General features: G+C 30.1%; 1 protein-coding gene across 9 annotated transcripts in view; it reads left to right on the top strand.

The window, feature by feature from the left end:
- Window positions 1-26,106, top strand: part of LOC121114036 (uncharacterized) — a 77,239-nt gene that overhangs the window by 37,271 nt on the left and 13,862 nt on the right. For 7 of the 9 annotated variants that reach the window (XM_071887079.1, XM_071887078.1, XM_071887082.1 and 4 more), the window contains exons 4-5: window positions 22,114-22,363; window positions 23,073-23,514. In XM_071887079.1, coding sequence (XP_071743180.1) covers window positions 23,079-23,514 — 436 coding nt within the window. In that variant the 5' untranslated portion in view covers window positions 22,114-22,363; window positions 23,073-23,078. Of the gene's footprint in view, window positions 1-22,113; window positions 22,364-23,072; window positions 23,515-24,277; window positions 24,431-24,535; window positions 24,716-25,477; window positions 25,622-26,106 lie in introns of all 9 variants that reach the window. The other 2 variants (XM_040707853.2, XM_071887083.1) reach the window with 2 other exon arrangements.

The following is a 26,106-nucleotide window of genomic DNA, read 5'->3' as shown; positions in this document are numbered from 1 at the left end:
TTCATGATTTTTGGCGATAATCAACTTTTAAAAGTGAAACGTTTTATTCCATTGAATATACATTAAAAAAGTGAAAAGTTTTTTGCTAATTATACAAGATTATGATGAAAAAAACCTTTATATAAATATTTATTTGTTGCTTTTTTATAGACAAAAATTACTAATAACCTTTCAAAAAGTAATTTATTTGATTATATTTTTGAATTGTTCTGAATTCTTACTTGTTTTTATTTTTTCCTTATTTATGTTTAAAACGTTATAAAACAAGTTTTTTTATCTCCTTCTATGGTCAATTTTCTACATCTTGATGCATCCTACTTTTTGAAAAAAAAATGGTTTCCAAGAGATTTAAAAAAAAACACATTTATTTTGATTGCATTTTATATCTTTTTTATTATTCTTGAAGGGTAATTTGTTCATATGAGTGCTGTTCTCATTGTCTTGATAGTACTATTTTTCATTTTATCACCCAATGTTGTTGTTTTTTAATACAACTAAAGTTTTGAAATAAATCGAAAAGGTTTTTTTTTCTTTAATTTTTGAAGGTTTGCAAAAAAAATTAATTAATTCTTGATAATTGGTGTTGTCGTTGGAAAAATCTGGTAGTATTTTACGAATTTGATTTTAAAACTTTAAAAAAATATAATTTCATATTTAAGTTGGAAAATTTTGGGAGAGGGGGAATCAACCCTTAAAGAAAAATCCTTTCATCTTGTGTCTATAATTTAAATATGATATGCAAATTATAAGACTTTTTTTTCTTACTAGTCATTTTGGTAATTTTCATCTAGGTAAGGACCATACTAATTCGTATGCTTTTGTTGAAAAGAGATGCGCCAAGTAATGAATGTGTTACTTTGTTGAATATAGATATATCATAATAAAAATCGTTCGATATGTAATATCATTTCATGATACAATACACATATTGCTAGAGTCCTAATATATACTACCGTCCAATACTTCTTTAATCCCCTCAAAGACAAAATCAATGTACGAATTTTAATTATATGTCATATCACCAACAAATATATACTGACTCATACGAAGGGAATCGACTGTAGGCATATACTTTGTAGCGTTTTTCTTCACCATTTTTTTTTAAAGAGCCTTATGTAACCTTAAATATATGCCTACATACTTCATAAATGCATTTTCATTTATATATATATTTAGGTAATATGTAAGTGTTTGACAGTCTCATCAGTGAAGTCAAACATATGTATAAAGTATGAATATTTTATGTTTTGCATAATCTCTCTTTAATTGAAAAACATCGAAGTAAGGAAAATTTCTAAAGAGGGGTTCATATGTAGTACAAAGTTTATAAATTTTAAATTTTGTACGGATTATAAATTCTTGAAGTATGTAGACAAAAATACGTGGGTGGATTTGTTACTACATATAATTATGAGAATGCAACAAACATCAGGAAATGTTATTTCTTGAATACTTTTTAGTCAAAACATTATTCACCAGGTGTCTTCTACAGGATATTTTTAATTTGGGGGATTCTACTTTTATTGACAAAAATTAAATTTTTTTTTTAAATATAACATTTTCTGAATAAAAATATCAAATATTAAAAATTTTTGGGAAAAATTTCAAAAATTCATACCCATTCACAAACTATTAAATTTTTTGGAAAAAAATTTGCAAAATTGTATTAAATTTCCTTGAAAAAATCAAAAATTCCTTTATTTGGGAGGTGGCTACAGCCCCTCCAGCACCCCCCCCCTCGTAAGGGACACCCCTGATCACAAAAATGATAGCCAGTAAATTCATCTTTTGTTTTTCAGGATTAAACAATTTTCTTACTCATCATTTGTAAATAATCATTGATTCTCAGCAAAAAATTTGTTGAAGTATAGGGACATATAAACAAGTTTATAGAGAGGTATGGAATGTCTCGTATAGGCTAACACGTTGAAACAGCCTTTCTAATCCTATACCGGGTGTAGCGAAAAAAATATTACACACTTCCATAAATGTTTTTATGAACGAAGTTTATCTTATTTTTTTTTTTTAAGCTTCCGTACTATTAGTTGAACAATAGACACATGAACAAGCATATTGTTGTAAAAAACATCAGTCAGATCAAAGATGTCTGAAGAATGGGACAAAAGAATCTGCATAGAAACTATATTTATTTGTCTCTGATATTAACATACATGGTGAATTAATTTTTTACAGATTTTTTAGCTATTTACTCTAAAGATAATCCGATTTTAAATGATTTGTTAGCTATATATATCCGACTTATACAATAGCCACCTGGTAATAGTGATCCCGGTACACATAAGTAAAGATATTAAAACTCATTTCCGGATCATATTCTATTAATATGCATTATAATCATTATTTGCTAAAAAGGGTGCGTGAACTGCATGGACGATGGATTTTCTCGAAAATCTACCTCATTCCATTTTCTATTTTTTCTTTAATATACCTACATACAATATATTATATGTTGTATACACTCTGAAATTGACATGAGGGCTTGTCTCAATAACAAATAAACCTAATTAAAATAATCATGCTAATTTTTTATCTGCTGCAAAAGTAATTTTCTCATAATATTTTTATACAAATATGATTATTCTGCATGTTTTTATCTACATACATAACTGTTTTGTTTGTAAAGTTAAAGGATTGGTTAAAGAAAAGTCTTACTTTGTACAAAGAAATATATTTAACTATTCTCATCATAATGAAAAAGTCGTGAAACGACATTAAAAGTCCAAACTATAAACACATTTCTGACACATAAAACAATAAATGTTATGATATAATTTTTGATATGACGTAAATAAGTGCCTGGAATGTACAAATGTAGACATTATGTAATCCATATCCTTGACACGAAGACATCCATGGCAAATTTGAATTGGTATAATAATACTCATGGTATAGGTAGAATAAAAAAACTAATCATTATTTTTCCTTGAAGGGTTTTTGGTACCTATATAATTACTTATTATTTTTTAACGAATATAATTCTTTATGTAATATTATGTGCATTTGAAACAAAAGTATATGAAGCTCCATATATGTGATCTGTCAACACAAAAACAAGGTACAATAATTAATTCAAATATTGAGTGAGGATTATTTGGTACTCTTCGAAAAATAAATGCACAGGCGTCCACTGGGGGAGGGCTGAAGGGGCTGTAAATTTAATATTTGATTTTTTTTTTTAATTAGTAAAATTTTTGAAATTTTTTTCCACAAAATTTTATTGTCTATGAATAGCTATGGATTTAAGATATTTTTCTCCAAAAAACTAATATTTGATTTTGATTTTTTATTTCAAAAATTGAAATTTGAAGTAGATTTTCCAGAAAAATTTCAGTTTTGTCTAAACAGGTATAGATTTTTTTTTTAAATTTTAGAGAATAGCAATAGATTTTTGAAATTTTTTTCCAACAAATTTCATTTTTGTAAACAGCTCTGGATTTTTGTAAATTTTTTGAAAATTTAATTTTTAATTTAATTTTTTTTTTACAAAGAAAGTTAATTTCTCAAATATTTTTCCAAAAATCCCAAAAACCAAGCCCCGCCCAAAATATAACCCTACGTACGCCCCTGAAATATCAATTTATATCAACAAATTATAAAGACGAATCCTTAGGAGTCTCTCCAAATTGCAATAAAAGTAGCCAAGATTGACTGTCATTTATTTGAAAGGCCATATCGGGGCGAATACAAGCCTATTTAATCTGATAAAGGTTGTAAACTCTAGCATAAATTAATGAATAGTTTGACTCATCCCCCAAATTTGAATAATAAGACTCAAATATGCATATGAAATATTGGACTGTATGTATGAAACAAAAAAATAATTTGAGATTTTCTCCTATCTTTTATTATCGTTAAAGATTTTGTATAAGTTGACGCAAAGCATATACAATCTTTAACGTAGAAAAACTTCATTTTGTTAAGACTCAGAGACTGATTGCCTTTAATGACTCTTTCACGCATAATATAATAGTCTATTGAAGGTAAATTAATAGCTTCCATTCTTTTTTGACGACCATGTGAAGTACGCACGTATATTTGACTAATAGAAAAACATTTTATTCATATTTATGTAAATAAATAATTAGGTACAAATAGCCAAATGGAGAGGTTATACAAGTGAGGCATCATTTTCGTACATACATGCCCTTCTTTTCATAATGGGTATTTTGCCCTTTCCATATTTATGTGAAAGGGTTGAGGGATACATGCAAGAGATACCCTCTAATTAGACAGCTGTTACACCTGCGTATCAATCCTATGTATGGCCCTCCAAAATAGTTTTAATAATAAGAAAAATAAAGTGGATATTTGTATGTAGATAGATAAATAATTGTTTAACAGGAGTGGACCTTAAATTTGAGAATAATTACGTATTCATTAAATAATAGTAATAATATTAAGTCTTTAATTTTCAAAATACATAAATGATTTATAACCATTCATCCACTATTTGTGTGAACCATCAGTACAAAAGCAGGATAAAATGTTTTGTCTTGAAAACAGAGTATTCTTCAGTGAATAATTATTTTCAATTTTTATCAACAAGGATTATTCTGATTAATCCTTTACATGCAGCAATAATTCTGTTTAAAATAGCACAAATTCAACGTCACAATGGAAGAATTAAAAATTGATATCTTTGACTTAAAAGGGGGTTGTACCGAGAACAAATTTAGTTTCATGTATCACATGAAATTTTTAATCTATAATTAATAGTGTCGTATCAGTCGTTCGGTTCAGTTCAGCCCAATCTTAGAGCTGGTCCTATCAGTTCTTAGGACCGGTCCTTCTGACTGTCAGAACTGAATTTAAAAAAATTGAGTGACGTCAACAAGGACCAAACTTTATAAGTTTTTAGGTCTCAACTAGACGGGAATACAGTCTTTAGGCCTAAATAAGGACTGATATAATATTAATAATTAACATTCTTTTTGGGGATATCTCAACTCATACCATTAATTTGAATATAAAGCCTTTAACAGTAGTAAACAAAAACTTTTTTTTCTTAATTTTTAGACTTTAATTGAGATGATGACTTCCTGATGGTCTCCAGTGGGCTTTTTGATAAATCTATATGATTTAATGTTATTTTTTGCTTGAAAAAATCTGAATAACAGAAGAAATGGTAAAAAATATAGTTTGTAGATACATAAATATAGATTAAAAAATTTTTTTTAATCATTTATGTATCTTTTTCTGAATCAGAGAAAATGTAAATAAATGAAAAATATCGAAAAAATTAACCTTTCTCATTATTCCATAACGGATTTTATGATATATTTCGTTTTCAATCTAAACTCTTATTTAAGCTTTTTTTAAATCTATGTGATATATTTTTGCGAATTTTACTCCCTTTTTTCGAAACTTTAAATACCGACAGCTTATATGCTATTTCTTAGGATCCGGCCTACCATATTAATTATATATTATAGTAGGTTTGATTATTTTATAAAAAAGTAAATACTATTTATTTATTTTTTTTAATTTGTTCCTACAAAAAATTGAAAAGTTTTTGAAAAAAAGACTCATCCATAGAGCACACATAAAAAATTAATTAATCAAAAGGTTGTTTAAGATATGTTGCTGGCAAAAAATACTTTTGTATATCTATTAAGATAGCAAACGTATTCATAATATATAAAACATGACTCTCAGTAGACCACAAAAACAGACATTTTGGGCTATAATGGTTATTATACCTATGTTTATTCAGGTGGAAATAATCAGCTACACATCATCTCAATCCAAGGGTAGAAATGTGTGAACTAGTTTAATTGACCGGAATATGTCTACATAGTTGCAAAGATAATAACATATTTTCTACTTTCTTGTCTCACAAAATATATTTATGAATCCATTGGACATTTCTTATTTTTCGTTGATATTTGTTCAGGATTGTTTTGTGTGTTAACTCACCACATACCTTCTAATTGTCTCATTTGTATTATCATCGTTCAAATCTTCTTCGTAATGATATGAAGTTTTTCCTTACGGCACGCAATATCGTGTTGCCTGTAATAATGTATAAATAAAAAAATGAAATATTACACTAAATATAATTGATTTTCATTAAAACGTAGACGTAATATGTAGTATGTGAATACTTTAGAAACGAGGGTAAAATCCGCGGCTCATCTTTCTCTGCTGTATCTATTTACCATTGTAAGTAAGTAACACAATTGGTCACTTTCATTTTTTAATACCTATATGTAAATACTTTCTTCGTTTTTTTTTTCTTTTTGTTTTTCTTAAAGAAAATTGAAAGTCAATTATTTTTTTCTTTCTTTTAAAAACACTTCTTCTTTCAATGAGGTTGAGTTTAACTACTTATTATAAGGGCTTTTACCCTACCTAATCAACATACATATACTTAATTTATTTGGTTATTATTTTTTCTCTTTAAAAAAAAAAACAAGGGTATGCAAATCATACACGAATCACTTAATATTCCATTCTCGTAGACTAACAGGCCTTTATATAATTGAAGTAAACGATATTATTCCATATGGGATGTAAAAGGCACTAAGATTAAAAAGAATGTGTGCATGTTATTATTAGAGAATCTATTGAATATTATGTATCAGCAATATACTTTAGAGTATATTAAAGGTATAAGGTTTGATAACTCTTATTCTGTGGGACATTGTAATGTTCAAATACCCATGTAGTTATATTAAACAAGAATACATCATAAATACGCAACTTCAATAGATAAAAATTAAATGACAGTATTGATTTATAGTTGGTAATTAAAATGACCCACGTTGTTATTGAAGGAGGCAATATGAGACGTAGAAATTCTAACTTGTACAATATGTTTGTTAAAGTTACAATTTGTCCACAACATATATATATATCTTATATTAAATATACTTATTTTAAAAAATGAACAAATTTTTAATCTTAGTTCAAGAAACTTCATTTTATTGCTTAAAAATGGGGGAAAACGAACTTCATCGCAATGGTGAAGAGTAATTATATTTTTTTAATGACAAAAAAAGGGAGATTAATTTTGCTGAATTCATATATTTCTCAAAGTCAAGTGGCGAAATGTGCCTGTTAGCTAAAGAAAATTTCCCTGTCTGTGTGAAAACTTTTGAGATATCAGTACAAATGATTTTACTTTATCATTTTTCTTCGTGACGTATGCAATTTATCTTCCCTTTGCAGACTTTACCTAATCAATTCAATTAAAAGATGGAATGTATAGAGATTGCGTAATTAGTTATAGAGTAGAATTCATGCCATGCCAATACAGGAAGTGGACAAAAAGTTTGATGAGTAGCCAATTATATTTAGATAAATATTGATCACGTAGCCTTCGTTTCGCCAATTGGCTTATAAACTTTGATTTGTCCACATCAAACTTGAACAAAAAGGGTTTTAATTGTTTTATATGCTACTTCCAGAATGATGACGTCATGATTGCCCTTTTACTCCAAGGCAAATTTGATATTATGATTTATGATCTATCTATTTTATGTAGAGGGACATGCACCCCAACTTCTTTTTTCCAAAAGTCAAAAAACAAGTTTTAAGAATCGAAAAAGTTTTATTTTTGTTTCATAATGGTTGTGCACATTTAAAGCTAAAGCGTTGAAAATCATATCCCAATGGGGAATTCCCTCATTTCCCAAACACTGAAGAAACAAAACTTGGCATTTTAATACCCGGTGATTTTGTTTTGTACCTTTTAAAGTTACTCTTCATTCAGAAGTTTCAGAGGGTTATGCATTTCATAAAAAAAGATGCCAAATTTAACAGTCAATAATCATTTGTCATATTTATGGATTATTAGTTGATTAAGTAATTAGTAATTGGGGATTCCGCAAAAATATTAAAAATGATGGGTGTGCCAGCTGTTTTAACTACCCAATTTTGAATCTTGCCTCTAGAATGAAACCACGACTACTTCCAAAGCCTGATTACCACACATTATATAGAAAGAAGGAGTGATTTAACCCCACAGTGTATATAATTTTCTATTTTGCTAAGAAAGCTAAGAATGTATGGATAAGATTGTAAGACTAACCCAGTGCTTTAGTGCCATGTACCAACTACATGTCCTTATGCAACCTTGTTCCAACATGGTTAGTAAAGATAAAACAACAGCCTACGTAATAATATTCCAACATTTTGCGACATAATAATCTCCCTTACAAAAGAAAATCATCTCTCATTTCATGAATTGTTATGTAATTTGCCAGAAGAAAGAAATTTAGGCCGTATCTCCCATACATAAAATGAAATATTTAAGGGCCCCCAAATTGCACCCATAATTTATTAAATCATTGCTCAAAACTTAAGGTCGCACAATGTGTCTTTTCTTTTTAGGATTAAATTCATTATGTATTTAATTGTTTTTTTTATTATGTAGTTTATATTTTGCCCATGTTCATATATATATATATATATATATGAAGGAGATAGCCATTAAATGACTGTATAGCAAACATGTATACACATATGTAAAGTCCACTCCTAATACCCATAAAATTAATGTGCATAAGTACGTATTTGGTTCGTTTATTAGAGTAGGATATAATTATTTAATAAAAAGGCCCAAAGTTTTAAATTTTTGGAGAGGTTTTATCAAATAATTAACTCTTTTCCTTGGAAACGACCTTATGTTACATCGATTATAATTATGTAGTTTTGAGCATAGTAATTTACAGCTTCATATCCTTTTGTTTTTTAATACCGTGATACAGAAGTTTATTTATTTATTCCTTTCATAAATATTTCATAAGAAACAGATCTTTATTGTATCTCTCAACCTTTGCTCCTAAAAGAGATTACTTTTATTCGGAAAAAAAACACCAAAATCAATTGGTAATTAGCCAATTCTTCCTGAATATGGAATTATTATTTAACAAAAGCTTATTCAAATTCAACCAGTCAATCCTCAGGGTACAGATAAAGTGTAAAGAAGCATAAAAATCAATATTGTACAGAAAATTCAGTGAAAAAATTTATTTTATGGAAGATATGTCGGGTGAAGGGAACTGATTGCAGCTTGGAACAACAACTCATTCGATTTTAACTGATTAACATTTAAAACACTAAAATAAGCTATTAATTGCACAAAATTCGACAGCTCACTAAATAATACAGTGTAGAGTGTGAGGACTCAAAAAATTGCAGTAGCATCACACAATAACAAAAAGGAAATTCGTGTACATTCTGCGACGGTGTCAGTGCCGCAAAGGCTGCAAAGAACGTGTGCATCTCCATCCAGACTGCCTACAACATTAAGAAGAACACAAACTTATGCAGCACAAACATGGTTGACTGGCTGATATATCTCTAAATATGTGGCCTTCCTCCGTCTCTGACCTCAATCACCTGGACTTTGTAGTTTGTTAGGGCACCTTTTGAGAATAATGTTAACTGCACCTCTCATACCAATTTGTATTTGTTTGTAGCTGCGATCATGACAGTATGGTTCGCTATGTATACTGCTTTTATCTTCAAGAGATAGAAATCTTTTTTCTGGTGCGTCGTGGCATATGGAATACAAAATATAGCTAAAGATAGTGTGCAAGCCTATAAAAAATTGGTTTTTTTTAGTGTTCTTTAAACCGATTCCATAATAATCACGTTTTTGTCCAAGTTTTGGGTCCCCACTCTGTAGATTTTTATGTTATCGAGATAACGGCGTGAGCTAATTGCCGTTCATGAAGCAAACTACACAAAATGTAACAACTAATGAGCTTAACTTTTACGTGACAAATTTATCAATGACAACCCACTAATAAATTACCTACTTCTTCACCTGATCATGTTCCTCTTACAACTCCTAGTTGGCATGGTTCAAGGATAATCCATGAATGAATTATACTTATTTCATCATAAAGCAATCCGAAACAATACTCCATAAATATATTTGTTTCTTTGTATTTCACAAGTAAATCATTTTATTGTTCCATAACTTCCGAATGGGTTTTTCTCTTCAGTTTCTTCGAAAAAAGATTATCTTTGTTTCCATTTTAAATCACTTGGAGTTATCTTATTGTATCTTAGATTTCCGCATTGAAGGAGTTTACAAAGGAAACTGTATATATATATAGTATGCAGTGAAATATTTGGGGGGTACTGTGGTGATAAATAAACGCAATTTGATTAAAAAATAACATTGTTTTATTGAATATAGATAAAAAAAACGACCCTGAACGACGTCATGAAGACAAATAGGGTTGAGTAAAAATACAGCTCTGGGATAAGGATTGTCTTCAATTTATTTCAATTGAATTATGCATAACCTGCCTTACCTTAACTCAAAAAATGATGAAAATATTATACATATTAAACAGTCAATTTATCATGCATAGGTTAAATAAGATCCACAGAATACGGTAAAGGATATGTGTTTATAATATTCATAGGTACTCTGGTCAAAATATTATCTTTGTTCACAGGTTTTTTATACTCTTCAAATTTATGTTTTGTTTATTCAAGAGTGTCATTTTATGGGTAGGAGAAGCAAGTAAATGATTATTCATATTATGTAGCGTTTGGTTTCTTGGACTTATTCTTGTTTCAGTGCTCATTTAGAACTGAAGACCCATCCAATTCAGTCTCCCTCCGGTCTGGTACAGTTTAGTCCTTTACTCAACTTTATTTCTTGTTTTTTTTTTTAATGAATTCTAGTACTGACAGTCCGAAGGATCGACAGTCTTAAGGACCGGTCCTAAGACTGATCAGGACCGAACAAATAAGAACTGAAACAACACTAGTTGGACTCCATTTTAGGTGGTTCCTATGTGTACACATATTAATACATTTAAGAATAAGTAAAAGTTTTTGTCTTGTACATCAATTCCATTGAAATATCTTTATAATGATAAACCTTGTATATTGCTGGGGTTTCCCTCCACTTTCATCCATTCTAAAAAAGAATGATTCTTTATATTCAAATTGGTTCCACAAAAGGAACCAATAAGGACCTACATAACATTTTCTAAAGATTTTTTACACAACATAAAAATTATACGTTTTTTTTTTGTTTTTGTTTTGTTTTTGTCACACGTCGATTCGTTCATTAATAATTACTTATCATTGTTAAAGTTTAGAATTAGGCCTTCACCATTTTTTAACTGTGAATATTATCTTATGAATAATAGTACAACATAATTGTCTAATTAATTTTTAATTGATATACTCTCGCCTTATTTTAGCATCCTTGACTATGCAAAGTGGGCTATGGGAGCCTCATAGGATTCATTGGCAAAATATTGTGAAAGACTTTTGTATACTAGCTGCAAGTCGGTGACACGAATTATTAATTTTAGCAAGTAGATGGATAAAAAAATACGCATGTTGCTAAAATATTTTTGGGGCCTCTGATGTCATTAGGAAGACGTTATAAAATAAAAAATCTTTTCCCGTCTTTCTTTCAATATATATCTGGGTTTTTTTTCTTCTACCTTCATTTTTTGTTTCTATTCCCCTCTATTCAGCCGTGCAACGTGGGCCCCCTTTGCTAGTATATATGTAAAAGAACCTATTTATATAAGTAACTGATAAAATTTTTGTGGTTAAGCAATCTCCCCCCTCATCCCAAAGAATAAAGGTAGCAACACCCCTGCCTAAGTAATTTAGTTTTTTTTAAGGGACTCTCAATTTGTACCACTCTATCTACTTATTTATATAATTTACAGATTTGATCAAATTTTACATGAAAACAGATATTTTGAAAGCCTCTCAAGTCAGAAAAAAGCTAGTAAGAATATGTAGTATTTTTTATTATAAAGGATATCATCAAAAAAATAAGTACACGTGTGCAGACATTTTGGTAAATATTACAAATTCTGACATATTAAACTTTTTTACCCATGTTGTCAAGTGAAGTGTTGTATTGCAAAAGACAATGGAATGATATGATGATACATGAATGTAATGGAGTCGTTGTTTTATGTTCCAAACTTTAGTCATTCTTGTTGTTTTTATTTTATTTTTTTTCTTCTTAGCCACAACATGTGGATAGAACATAAAACCCCCATAAAAACCTAATATCTTTGTAGTTTTATACTTACATCCACAAAAGTATATAATAATACGTGGTGGTCTGAGAGAGTTTTACTCACTTCATGGACGAATCACGTAGATTATATATAAAAAAGCTATTATTTTTGGTTGTTGTTAATATGCCGGTTTCTTAGGGAGCATACATACTTATTATTATCATGAATGCTTTAAAATGTATGTACAACATGGCTTATTTAAAGAACATGATAAATGCTCAAGTATGTGGATAGATTGACATCTGTTCATAAGTCATTCTTCAGTCAAGAGAAAGAAATCAGATACATGGGAAGTGAATTAACAATGTCTTGAATTAACTTTTTGTAATTTTAGGTAGACTATTTATTAGTGATGGGTCGAAGATATAAAATGAAGTAATGCAGATTTGTGGATAATTTAGATTATTCACTTTTGTAGATAGGGACGGAGCGGTCTGACCTGTCCCTAACCGCTCTCACTATAAATATATCTGCAGTTCTCATTATGCCTTAACTCAATAGAGACTGTTGAACGTCCGGCATGACTTGTCTGCAAATGCACGGTGGTAAACTCAATAGGATTTTAGCCGATAGTTATGACTGAAAACATTATCAAATGTGAGAAATCCCTGCTTAAATCAAAGTTTATATAACAAGAAAATGATACCACAGAGTCATTTGAGTACGTCACAAGAAAAAATGATAAAGTTACGTCATCTGTGGCATCTCAAAAGCGATATCTAGCGTTTTATAGCTTTGTTGCAGAAAATTATCCAAGTCCTGCACATACTTATAAAATAAAGAGCCCACGTTATGAACATTGTCTGATCTAATAGAAAAAAACAATAGTAATTATATCTTTCTAAAAAGATATCCAAATATAATTTCTACTTGATCTGTCTAAACTACTTGCACATGTAAAGGCCCTACCTATATTCTATTCTTCTTTGATATGCCCCACATATTCTGAAAGTTGTACTGATGCGATTAAAGTTACTAATACGAATGTGCATCACTATAAAATGTAAAAAAATCCGCGGATGTGAAGATTTGATACATCACAAATATACAAAGTGTATATATTTGGGCCCTCTCCTCTATGGATGTTCAAATAGTCCTCTCCTTATAGCCCATAACCTTTTGCAAATATCCCTGGGCAATTTCACGAATGTTCTTTATATATATTAAATTTACCTTTCTGTTCATGTATTTACGTATTACAAGAGTTTTATTCATCTTCATTCAGAGTTAGTTGACCTCAAGAAAAAAGTCATGGAAATATTTTCTTGTATTTATTTCTTTTTTCTTTGATTTATGAACTCGAAGTAGCTTTAAAAAAGGTGATTACATAGCATAAAACATACTAAGTAAACGGAATTAAATAAGTACATCTCTATACATAACATAGTATTCAAAAACCACTCATTTTCCTTTTGATTTTATGACTTATATAGACACTACCTAATATGATGTTTATCATATAATCATCTTATTAGAATAGTGATGATTAAGTGAGTGTGTGATCATTATGAATCATCCTCCACTACTACCATAATCATCTGTCATCATAAATTAAAATCCTAGAAGAAGTATCTTCTTCATCCTTTAATCGAATGTGTATTTCATTTTCTGAAGAAGAGCCAATGTTTATTGATTTATGTTGTTTTTCTTAATGGTAAGGCATACCGGGTGCGGCGAAAAAATCTTACCGCTTCGTTTTAGCTAAATAAATCAAGTTTTTTGTGAATGCAGAAAAATTGTTCTGGTCAGACAAGAAAATGCGATTTGAAATAGAGGATATGTCCAGGGAAAAGAGGACTGCCTACTATTGAAAGTCCAAGAGAATGAATAATATGGATACCATCAACGAACTTTGGTTATATCTTCTTTTCCTTTTTGGTGGAAAGGTTGAGAGAGATAAAATAATAAATATCAGAACTTGATTGTTGCAATGTATTACACAAAAGGAAAATATGTTTCCTTGTGCTATTCATCAGTGATCATAACATTCACTACTTATTTTATATAACTTAGTATATTTACTTCCTTGAATTAATCTGCAATAACTATCAGGTTCAAATATGCTCCCATCGAATATCAACAAGAGAGATAAATGTTGGTATTAATTTTATTTATACTTCAAATGCTATCCTATGTTCGTTATGACGACTAATGTATTTATTTATTTTTGATGTTCCATCCCTTGTTAGTGTATCTTCACTTTCTTTATTGTAAAAGGAAGAGGGCAGGGGGAAGGGGGTATTTATGACTTCACATGTTATTACATTTATTGTACATAATATTATAGATTGGGGATTGCAAACCACATTTATGTAGAATCCATCAATTCAGCTTTTTGTAACGTTTCTCATTTTGTTATCAAGGTTGAATCTTAAAGTGCCTATGATTAAATATATACTACGTTGTTTTATTATAACCTTACATATTAATTTGTCTTCATGTAAACAATACAGCCATGGACTTACATACATAATATGTAACTCTTTTTTTTTACTGGTTACAGTCACTGAGTTCTTTACAACTTTATTTCCATTTTGAATATTACTTTTTATTATTTTGTAGAAGTAGAAGAAGATAAATTATTATATTTTTGTATGAAAGAACTAGACAACATAACTAACCTGCAACGGTTATAAAATGTAGTTACCTACTCTTTTACATGATGGAACAAGAGGTTGAAGGTGCGAACAAAATCATCACGAAATAAGTAAAAACTTGCCACACTTACTTCTTTTTATTACAGACGTCTATTTTTTGTATAATATATCGTCTATATCCTCCCAAGACTGATCATTTTTATCACACGTCATAAAAAGTGTTGAGTTAGTACTTTTTAAGGAAAGAAAACTACTGTCCTATAATTTTTTTGGTTCGATCTTAAATAATTTTATGTAAACCGATTTGTATCAATATATCTATTAAATGGATCAAATTGTAATTTTTCCCTTATCGTGAATACATTTTTTCGGTATCATCCGAATGACCGAATTTTTTATTTCTTCGCTTAATCGTCATTCATGTATTTATTTATGTAACAAAGTGTCTAAAGACATCTTGAAAAACACCTTGAAAATATATAAAATACTAATACAAACACATCAACTGAGTAATACGTCATAACGCACATGACATCATCAACAATGGACTACTCGTCATAACAATCTAGGATCATCAAAACGACTCCCAACGCTAATAAGTATAAATGGGTTTACAAAAGATATTAATACAAATATTATTATTATATTGTGTCATTATGTAATGTTAAGTTTTCCGAGAAACCACATTCTTTGACATGAGACAATACCATCAATTTCGTAATAACAAAGGATTTTGCAAAAAGAAAATTGAAAATCCAAGAAATTACATATTTGACAAAGCCATAACAACATTCAGTAAGAAGAAAATTTCCGCCTGGAATCAAAAGGTCAACAACAAGGTGGTTACTACTACTACTTCAAACGAGCGTTTACATAATCACATCTATCTCGAACTTGCATTTTTGTCTTCTTTCCCCCCATTGTGTGCCCCATTGGGTATATATTTATGGTTTCCTTCTTTCTTTGTGGGAGATGCTATTATGTAACCATGATTATCTTCGAGAAAATAGGAATTTTCTCTTATATAGCTACGTACGCCCAAAAACATGTGTTGAGTAAGTTGAATCTTTTCCTCTTTTGTATTGAGTTAGAAACAACTTCTTCCTTGAGGTGTATTTCCATCATTGTTGGAAAAGATGTGTGGCTACACAATGAGACATACTTCATTTACATTATATAAATAAATATCTCCAAATATAATACATTTTTGATGCTTATTCAGAGGCGCCTCACATGTCCATATTTGATTATCCATCAATTTAGAATATTGTATTTTACACGTGTGAGTGATATGTATACCAACCTATCTACGCACCATTTTCTCGATCTAACTTACGTATGATATATTCAAATTTTTACTAATGATATATGCTATTTTGAAGGTCACACGTCTTTAACAACCACACGGTAGTGACGTTGTTTTTCCAATTTAAGGCATTAAATCTCAATTCTATATAGATAAGTAGTACATTTTATCTAAAGGATGTTTACGATTTTATCTATCTTTGAGGCTTCAATCATTTGTTTTGAGATATATAAAAATATTTACAGCAAAAACTATTTTCTATTGTCGTTGGTTTTGAGTTATTTTCCTTTAATAAAAGCCCCTATTTGCTTCTTCCTCACTATTACCTAAATAAGAGACATTTTATACAAATGATATACACCAGAGATGGAAAAATATCCTCATTCGACATGTCTCAAGTGTTTGTTCACAATTCCCAGTCCTTGAGTATTTGTATCGAATTCTCTTTTAAGCACTTTTGAGTGCATAATTATAATATAGGTTCCGTACTCCATAGTATTAAAGCCTTTTTTGAGTTCAGTATAAAGTAGCTTTTGAGTCCAAGTCTAATTGTGAGTCTTAGCTATTGAGTCCAATTCAAGTCTCGAGTCTTTTATTGTGAGATCAAGTTGATTTACTATTAGTTTTCAAAATATGGACTAAAGTCCAACTAAGCTAGAAGTATGAAGTCTAAGTTCTCAAATTTGCTACATACTTATTTGGATATCTCATTTGCCAGGAAATGATTTTAAAGTGGGATCCTGAGGAAATATCGAGATCATGTTAGTAAATGATAAAAATTGTGAAATTTAAGTAATTTTTAATATAAGTAAAATGATACATTTTAATCTAGTCCTACCCATCTATTATCAATTATAATTTTTCCATTTGTATCCTTATCATCAATAGTACGCGATTTGTACATTAGTAGTATGTGATAAACAAACTAATTTGTTGGTGAATTATAGATGCAGGTTCTTCAAAAAAATTGAGGGTCTAAAACAAAAATAAATCCTGATAGAGAAACTTATAAAATAAAAGTGTATATTGAAGTTACAAACTATATGTTTTGAAGGTCATAGCTGTTGTTTAATGCAAGACCTTCTAAAAGACGAACACCACATAGGCATAGTTATCTAAGGCCTACCAAAGATTCCCCCTCCTATGCTCACACTTTGCAAATTATCGAACTTACTTAGCCCAAAAAACATGGAGATTATTTTTACTTTGTCTCAGTTTTGTAGACAAATTAACCTAGCATTTCGTTTCAAGGTCATTTAGTTGTCATTATAGGTGCAGTTTCCATGCATGTGTGCCTCTTTCCTTCTATATACTTATAAATACATACTTTGTTTTTCCATTATTATTTTCTACAATCACATTATTCTTCTTCTTATATTGAGAAATGGATATACTGGGTGCGGCGAAAAATCTTTACACTTTTAATCTAGAACATTATCAAGATGTATTTCAGTAACCAGTTGTAATAGGGTATGTCAATAAAATAAAAATGCCAAATATCAGTCTTGGCTACCCTAACCATCGATGTAGACACCCTTGGCAGCAATGATGGCTTCCAGGTGGTCACGGAAGAAATTGTACTTATTGCGGATGTAGTCCCCAGACATGGCATCCCAGTGTTGGTTGATGGTGTCCATGAAGTTGTTCATATTTGGGTGACGGGTGGTGTGGGTCTTGGACTCAACATGCAACTCAAAAAGTGAAGTCCCAATGGTTTGGCATCTGATAAGATGGGGGCCACATTTTCTTTGGCCAAAAAGGCAAGTTGTTCTCCATCTTCTTCTCGGCCTTTTTGGACGTGTGTGCAAGCACACCATCCTGTTGGCTGGAACTCCACGTTCATGTCCGGATTCATGTTTGAGATCCCAACTACTTTGCAATCTCCTTTGATTTCTTGCCATTGCCCAAAAGTGTACGGAGATAAATTCGTTGGTCACGTTCAAATGGCATTTTCTCGGCTTCTAAGACACTTATGAAGATCTAATTTTTTTTTTTTTACTTTATTTTTAATATTTGACCGGGACAATTTTACTACATTCACAAAAACCTTCATTTATGTAGCAAAAAAAAGGTTAAGATGCCGCATCCAGTATGTAATTAATTTCAAAGTAAATCTTGTTTTTTTGTAAGTACATATATTTTTGTATGATAAAGATGTTAATTTATTTATTTTTGTACGTAGAATGATTGTATATACGCTTATAATTGCAATGATTATGACTCCAAGTCAAGTATGTATGTATGTGCAAACATAGCATAGTCATTATTCAAATATAAACAAAGTAAGGATCGTACAAAATAGTAAGAAGTAGATCCCTACTTCTTAACATGATGTATCATAGTTTGTCGAAAAAATTAACTTAAGTAGTACATACTTGATGAAGATTCATTTAGTGTTGAAATGATAGAGATAAAATACATAGAGAGATGATATTGAGCAATAACGAGGGAAATTCTTTGACGTCGTGATAGCAGAGTAGGGAAAAAAATAGTTGACCAAAACAATCGAAAACAAAGTATTTCCCACTATAAACTCCAACAATTTTATAGCATTAGTATGGCCGTTGCTAAAAATATCGGTATACATATATGAAGAGTAATTAAGCCTTTCAATCTATTAATAATCATGTATTTGATTCATCTCCTGAACCAAAACATATATTAACCCAAATTAAATCAATTTCAAAATGTTATGCAGGGATAAAATTATATTTAAATACAAAAATTGGAATCAATATTAATAAACTTCATATAAGGATCTATTCAAAACTACTTAAATAACCTATCGACATCTCTAAATTAAAATAATTATTCAAATTAATGATTATATTACAAAAAACTTTTTTTTTTTAAATATTTGAAGCGCTATCTAAGTTTTTAACATATGTAACTATTACAATTTGAATGTCTTGGTCAAGTAATTCTTCTTGTTTGACAGTGTCAACCATTTCTTCACATCATCACTCTAGCAGCCTATGTATTGATTTCTTTGTTTGAGAGACTGTCTGAACCGGTTTAGTGTTAAGTTAGTCCTTAAAAATGGATTTGTATAGATATATAACCGTCCTCTGACTCTGAACTATCAAAAAATAGTTTGGGTACGTAGCATGTAAATGTAAAACTTTATATGACGTCATGCAATTCAAAATTAACCTCATCATCTGTTATCGTGTTATATTTTTTGCAGCTCACAATCATGGGGACTGTTTAATGTTCAGGAAATATGAGACCAAATGTCCACAATAGTAGCATTCATTGTATTTGACATCATTATCAACCTTTAATTCTTCACGATATTACTTATACCTTTGATCTTATAGTGTAGCAAACGTATTGCCTCATCGATAAAATGATAAAACGTGTTTTTACAAATGTAATTTTAGAGGTGTTGTTATATGGACTAATAATTAACTTTATTCATAAATATTCCCTCTAAAGGTTGGAATGCTTAATTCGGAATAGTTAGACAAGAACTACATAAATGCATGTTAATATTACTTTTATGCATAATTTAATAACTTATAATTTTGATGTAAAAGTGCTGCAAATAAGGAACAAGCACACTTTATTCTCTTCTTCTTTTTCTGACCAAGTAAAGGCTATTTTTTCTATTAGTTAGGATATGAAAAAGAGAATTAAATTAAAACCATCGTGCAATGAATCTCTTTAAGAGTTAAAATAACTACTTTTTTTTGTTATTATTCTGTTAACAAAAATAAATAGATCAACCCAAAAAAAAAAAAAAAAACTATTTCCTGAAGATATGAATTTGATTTAATTTCCTATAGAATTTATTTATTATTCTACTCTAAGAAATCGCTCATAGTGCGTCAAAAAAAGAGTGCGTGTTCCACGTATAGAATATTTTCAGCTTGAACTAAAGGACTATTTTTCTATAGAGACAATAGAGAAAAAGTTTATAAAACATCTTTGTGAGTACAGGTTTGATTGTTTTCATTTTATATTATTTTTTTCCTCATTACGTAAGGACTTTTTATGTTTTTTGAGCAAACCCATAATTGTTGATACGTATTTGATGAATACTCTATGAGCTATGTCCATATTTGGTTGTGCTCCACACTGATGTGATATTGTTTCTATTTATGCACATAATATCACGTTGATTTGGACCCATGGTTTTTTATCCTTTAATTTTATTGTAAGTGCTGTATCGTTTCGTATTTTATCAAAAGAAACATTTTGAGGTAGGTTCTAGGAGAACCATTCTTCATAAAAAAACGTTTCTTAAGAACCACTCGAATAAATAATTACCAAGGACAGTTATAACATGGAGCAGTTGTAAGATGATCTTTTTCTCCAACATCAAAATAGATACAGAAAAGAAATTACTTTTGTAATTGCAGATTATTTCATTAACAAATAAATAACTTTGTCAAATTTTCTTCGAGATATCGGATTAAGACTGATTTTGAGGGTAAAAAGTAGTGTCTTAGAAGGAAAAGTATTTGTGTAATTATCAAGTCAGTTTTTTCCTACAATTTATATCATTTGAGTTATTAATTATTTTTCTATGAATTGTTATAACTTTTGTCAAACTTCAAAACTGACTCATTGACATTTCTACGCTCAGTTCAAGGGGAGAGTTGCATTAAGGGCTGTAATTTCCCTCCTATTGTTTATACGAGCAGTTGCTCTTCACAAAAAGCATATTTATTTACTAAATTTTGAAAGCATGTTTCTTTAATGCCCTTATTTAAAAGACCAAGTCGACAAATAATCTTTTTTTATCAATTTAAAATGGCAATTTTCATGTTTGTTTTTTTTGTTTTTTTTACACCAAGCATTTGTTTCTTCAACTCATTTTGGATTTGTATTGACTGTTGCAACTAGTGTTGAGTGGCTCTTTATTTATTGTTTCCAACAGAGCACAGTCTTAGGACCAGTACTTTCATTCCTTGGGACCAGATCTTAAGACCTTTGGTCCTTCGGACTGTCAGTACTAGAACTGATTTATAAAAAAAAGTTGAGTGACGTCATCAAGAACCGAACTTGATAAGTTTGTAACAAAAATGTCTTTTTCTTTTTGGAATTTAATAACATCATTTACTTACTAAAAGGAATAAAAAACACTAATGGCATTTATAAAACTTTCAAACTGGAAAAAAATGCATCTCCTTGTAGTGAGTTTTTTTGTAGGTGTTTTAATTACTTTTAATTAATAATGAAAGGTTGAATGAGTACATATACTTATTTGCTCTCATTCTTTTGTTCTTTTTAATATAATATGCAATATATTTTGCACAAGTTGTAACTTGTCTGATCAGAATTAACAAGTTACAACCCAAGAATGAGGTGAAGCATTTAGAGTACTTGAGATGAAAATTATACAATAACTCAGTATTCCTTGGATGTTCCATAAATTATTGGTACAATTTTAAGACCATGTAGTTCAAAATTAGTAAATGATGGGTTGTATTCTGTAACACATGATAAAGTTCAAATGCCTACAGTTATATTACTCCTAAATATATAATAAATGGGTATCTTTAATAGATCAAAATGAACTGATAGTCTCAATTATTGTTGTGTCAGTGCTTATTTATTCGGCTTAGCGAAATTTGGTCTATGGACCAGTCCTATCAGTCGTTGGGACCTGCCCTTAACACTGTCGTTCCTTTGGACTGTCAGTACTAGAACTGATTTAAAAAAAGAAAGTGAATAAGGTTGAGTGACTTCATCACAAAGTTTTCAGGACTGAACTGGAACGGACAGAGACTGAACTAAACGGGACTGCAGCTTGCAGCCCTAAATAAGGACTTACACAACCCTAGTTATAACCATCTCTGGCTACACCGATAGTTGCCACATTTGACAGATTGTATTAGAATGCAGTTTGTTGAACGAATACTGAGCTACAAGAATTGGTCTTCCCTACTTAATTCTTATCGGATGAAGGGTATTTTGAAGCATCATTAGTCTTTGATAATAGTGTACATAGGTAGAATCAACCAACAAAGGGATGAATTAGATAATAAACAATGATCCACTGCCAAATCAATACTCTCCTTCACTAACTCACTAATTGATGGTAATTAAATATGTATACCGTTCATAGGTAGATCTTATTATGTACATAGCGTAGAGATCTTTCTCTATTTTTCCAAACAAGCTTTTAATCTCAATTATTTCTTTAATTTTTTTTCAGTTGAGTCCTCTCATGTCACAAATGTGGTACATTATCAAGCAGTGCACGATATGTCGAGGACTGCACTGGAGCCTCCACAGTGGAAGACTGTGCTCCAAATGAAGTTTGTGTCGTTTTTAAACGACTGTATAAAAAGGGTTCAAGTAGCATTCGAGGATGTTTTGATAAGTCCCAATCACTACCAGGGATAAAGGACCTGGATGCTAGCTCTGAATGCAAATTTGTTCCTGAGAAACGATCCTCTGTAAAGGTAATTTATATATTTTACTCTATAACGCCATATATTCATATTTGATGCATGAGCTTTCAAATCTTCGTTTTGAGCATTTTCACTTTGATTTTTTGAAAACATACAAATTTATGTTATTTGCTATTACTAATATATTTTAAATGTAGTATTTAACAAAACGTAATGGGAATTGCTTACTCATGATTTTTCAGTGTACCAAACGTATTGCTTCATCAATAAAATGTCAAAACCACGTGTTTACAAATGTAATTTGAGAGGTTTTATATAGAGAAAATCATTAATTGTATTCATAAACATTAGCAAAAACAGTTACTTTAAATAAAATGGCTCTCAATTTATAAGCAAAATCTCGATTAACGCTCGTCAAACTATATGGGTACAATATTTATGTACTACATCCGTTTTTCTAAAACCCTGAGGGATACGAGATTTCTTGATATCTCTACATTTTTGCAATAGATTATACTGAATAAATTTTGTCAAAAAACACGTTAAGGTTCCCTATATGTATAATCGATTAATTGTTACAGCCTTAAGAGGCAGGGTGAGTACAATTGCACCTAAATACTTTTTATTTATATGATGACTGTATAAATAATATATTTATTTTTTTAATTAGAAAATTCTGACAAGGCATTAATCTTGAGTTTCTTATTGGGTTAAAGACTCATCTCATGTTATGCACTTACATTAATTTGTGTATTTTTAGGCATGTATGTGTAATTCCGACTTGTGTAACGACAAGGAATATGATCTTCATAAACAAAGAGCCAATCGACTATTTCGAAATCAAACGGGCTCATCGCCCTCAGCGATAAAAAACAGAAAACGCGCTAAAGTCACAAAGGAAGATGATAAGGAAGACACAACAACAAGTAGGAATCAGGGAGTAGTTGGTTCAGGTTTGGGGGTTGAAGGGGTTACTGGGGAGGAAGACGATTATTTTATAGAGGAAGATGGTGAATTATTTTTCGAAAATGATGAGGATTACTACGGAGAAGAGCCTGAAATAATTGATGAAGAAACTCAAGAAGAAATAGAAGAAGAAAGGGATTATGATGAAGCACTGTATGATGACTTTTTGCATCATGCTCAAAACATTTCAAATCAAACAAATATGGAGGCAAGAGTACCAAGACAGTCCAATGTTGGTAAGGGTGATCCTCTTAAGATATATATAATTATATTGTTGAGAATGAAAGCTTATACAGAGGCGTCCACAGGGGAAGGGCTGGACGGGCTAGAAAATGTAATAATTAAAACAAAAATTCAAGAAATTTAATTAAATTTTCCAAATAATTAAATTTTTTGGAAAAAGCTATGAATTTTTGAAATTTATATTTAAAATTTAATTTCCGAATTTTTTTTTTCTTATCAACTCTTAATTTTTAAACTTTTTTTTGGAAAAATTTATATTTTTAAGAAAATAGCAATGGATTTTTGAAATTTTCCTCAGAAAATTTTAATATTTGAAATTTTTTTCCAAAAAAATTTCTGTTTTTTCTGAACAACTCTGAATTTTTAAAATTATTTTCCAAGGAAATCTATTTATTGAGAGTAGCTATGCATTTTGAATTTTTTTTTATTCAAAAAAGGTAATATTTTGTGAAAAGCTGTAGATTTTTGAAATTTTCTCCAAAAAATTTAATATTTGAAATTTTTTTCTGAAAAAATTAATTTTTCAATTTTTTTTCCAAAGCCCCCAAAAAATATATATGTATATATTCCTGCGGACGCCCTTGTTATAATATGAGAGTTGAAATGATATTTTGATACGTAAATGCTGTTGTTTGAGTTGGGTATTACATATTGTACAAATATGTAAGCCGTTGTCAGCTGAATGGATAGCTATGTGACTTTGAATATTGTAACTATTAAAAAAATGATAATCAAGACATATTTCTTATGCTAAAGGTAGAATAGAGTGCTATCAGTGCGGGAGTTTAAAAAAAGGCGACTCAGAACCCTGTGATCATTTCAAAAGAAATGATCTCTCCATGAGAGCATACTGTAATTATGGTGAGGGCTGCTTATTGTATACTTGGATGAAATCCTCAGGTCAAAGAGGTAATTAGATTTTCTCACTTTTTGAAACAAAGAAATAAAAAATTGTAAAGATTATTTTGCCTTTAAAGTAAAAATATAAAAGAATATCCATTTCATACCGATCAGGAATGTACCGAGAGTGTTATCCCCTGGATAAACTACTGGGTCCGGCAGAGAACCCTATTGAAGTGACTGAGGATTGCTCTCTTCAGCCTACACAAAGAGATAAGGAAGCAGATATTCTTGCTTGTCTCTGTACTACCCCACTATGCAATGACGTTCCAAGCATGTCATCTGTAGAGCCTGGTAAATTTATACATATATATACATGAAAATGTTATTCCTTGAAAGGCTCTTTTTGATTGATTCCTTTATTGCATACACATTATACACCTGCATAAATAAATTGTCTTATGAAAAGTCCTGTTCAGATAGCACCTATCACATGATCTATGAGTTTACTTGTGTTTCTCTCTTGAGTCTTTTTGTGAATGTTCCTTTTTCAATGTCTATGTTTGTTTGTATTTTTGTCATATTATGTATGTACATATGAAAGTACTTTTCACTCCTTAAGTAATTTCATATTTTGTACTTGTGTTGCTTTAATTAAAGCTATAAATCAAGTGGCGAAACAAAGCCCAAGTGATGAATATTTGTCCAACTATACCTAGTATGCCACGCGATAAGTTTTTGTCTACTATGGGCGTTGAGTGTACTAGAATATTACTCTTTAACTAACTTTGCAACTTTGAATTATTCTGCAAAGTGTGAAAAAAAGAGTTGTATAAAACTGATTAAGAAATCAGTCGTAGGACCGATCCAACTATAAGTATCTTTGGTATCATAAAGATCTGACGTGGGGAAAAGGATACTCATAATACAAAGAATTTACTCACGTTTCGCCATTTTGTTTTATACCTTTGGTTTGAATAATTAATATTTTTTTACACTCATTCCTGCGTTTTTTTATGTTAGTTCCACATGTGTTGACATGGATATTTGTATTTATGTATTTGTATTTTTGAACTCGTTTTCTTGAGGTGTGTTTCTTTGTTTTGTTTATTTCAGCCAAAACATCTACTAGACCGACACATAAAAGACTTTCTCGTAAGCCCAGAAGGGCAGAACTTGACGGAAAGACTTCCTCCACGACTTCGACTAAAAAAATGTCATCACTTAGAGAAAGACTTGCTATTTTTATGTCTCAGTTTGGTAAGGGATTAATTAGAGTTTACATGTACATACACAAAACAAAAGAGGGTTTCTCTCTCTTTTTCTTTTACATAAATAATGTCTTGACATACACTCGAGAGATTATTCTAATAGGGATTTTGGGCCTTTACACCGTTCTGACTTTTTCCACATCTTTTGTATATCTATTATTTAAATCTAATTTATAGGTTTTCCTATGTTAATGTATGTGGGTTGTTTTCCTCAATTCTGATTGTTTTCTTTCTCTTTTCTGTATTTTAATGCATAATGATGATACATCTAGTGCGTCAACACAAAAGCAATTTGGAACAAAATCAATAAAACTCTTTTTATTAGTGATTACTTTTACGTTAATACCTATAATACAATTATAAACGATTCAATGATTTATAAATATTCTAATCAAACTCCTTGGATAAGTTAATATACCACGGAATGGGCACTACTGGACGGTCCAAAGAAATCTGAACACTTACTAATTAACT

This window comes from Lepeophtheirus salmonis, chromosome 3 (genome assembly GCF_016086655.4).
Source record: "Lepeophtheirus salmonis chromosome 3, UVic_Lsal_1.4, whole genome shotgun sequence".
NCBI lineage: Eukaryota > Metazoa > Arthropoda > Copepoda > Siphonostomatoida > Caligidae > Lepeophtheirus > Lepeophtheirus salmonis.
Note: the sequence above shows the minus strand (reverse complement) of the source record. Positions and strands in the feature narration are given on the sequence as shown.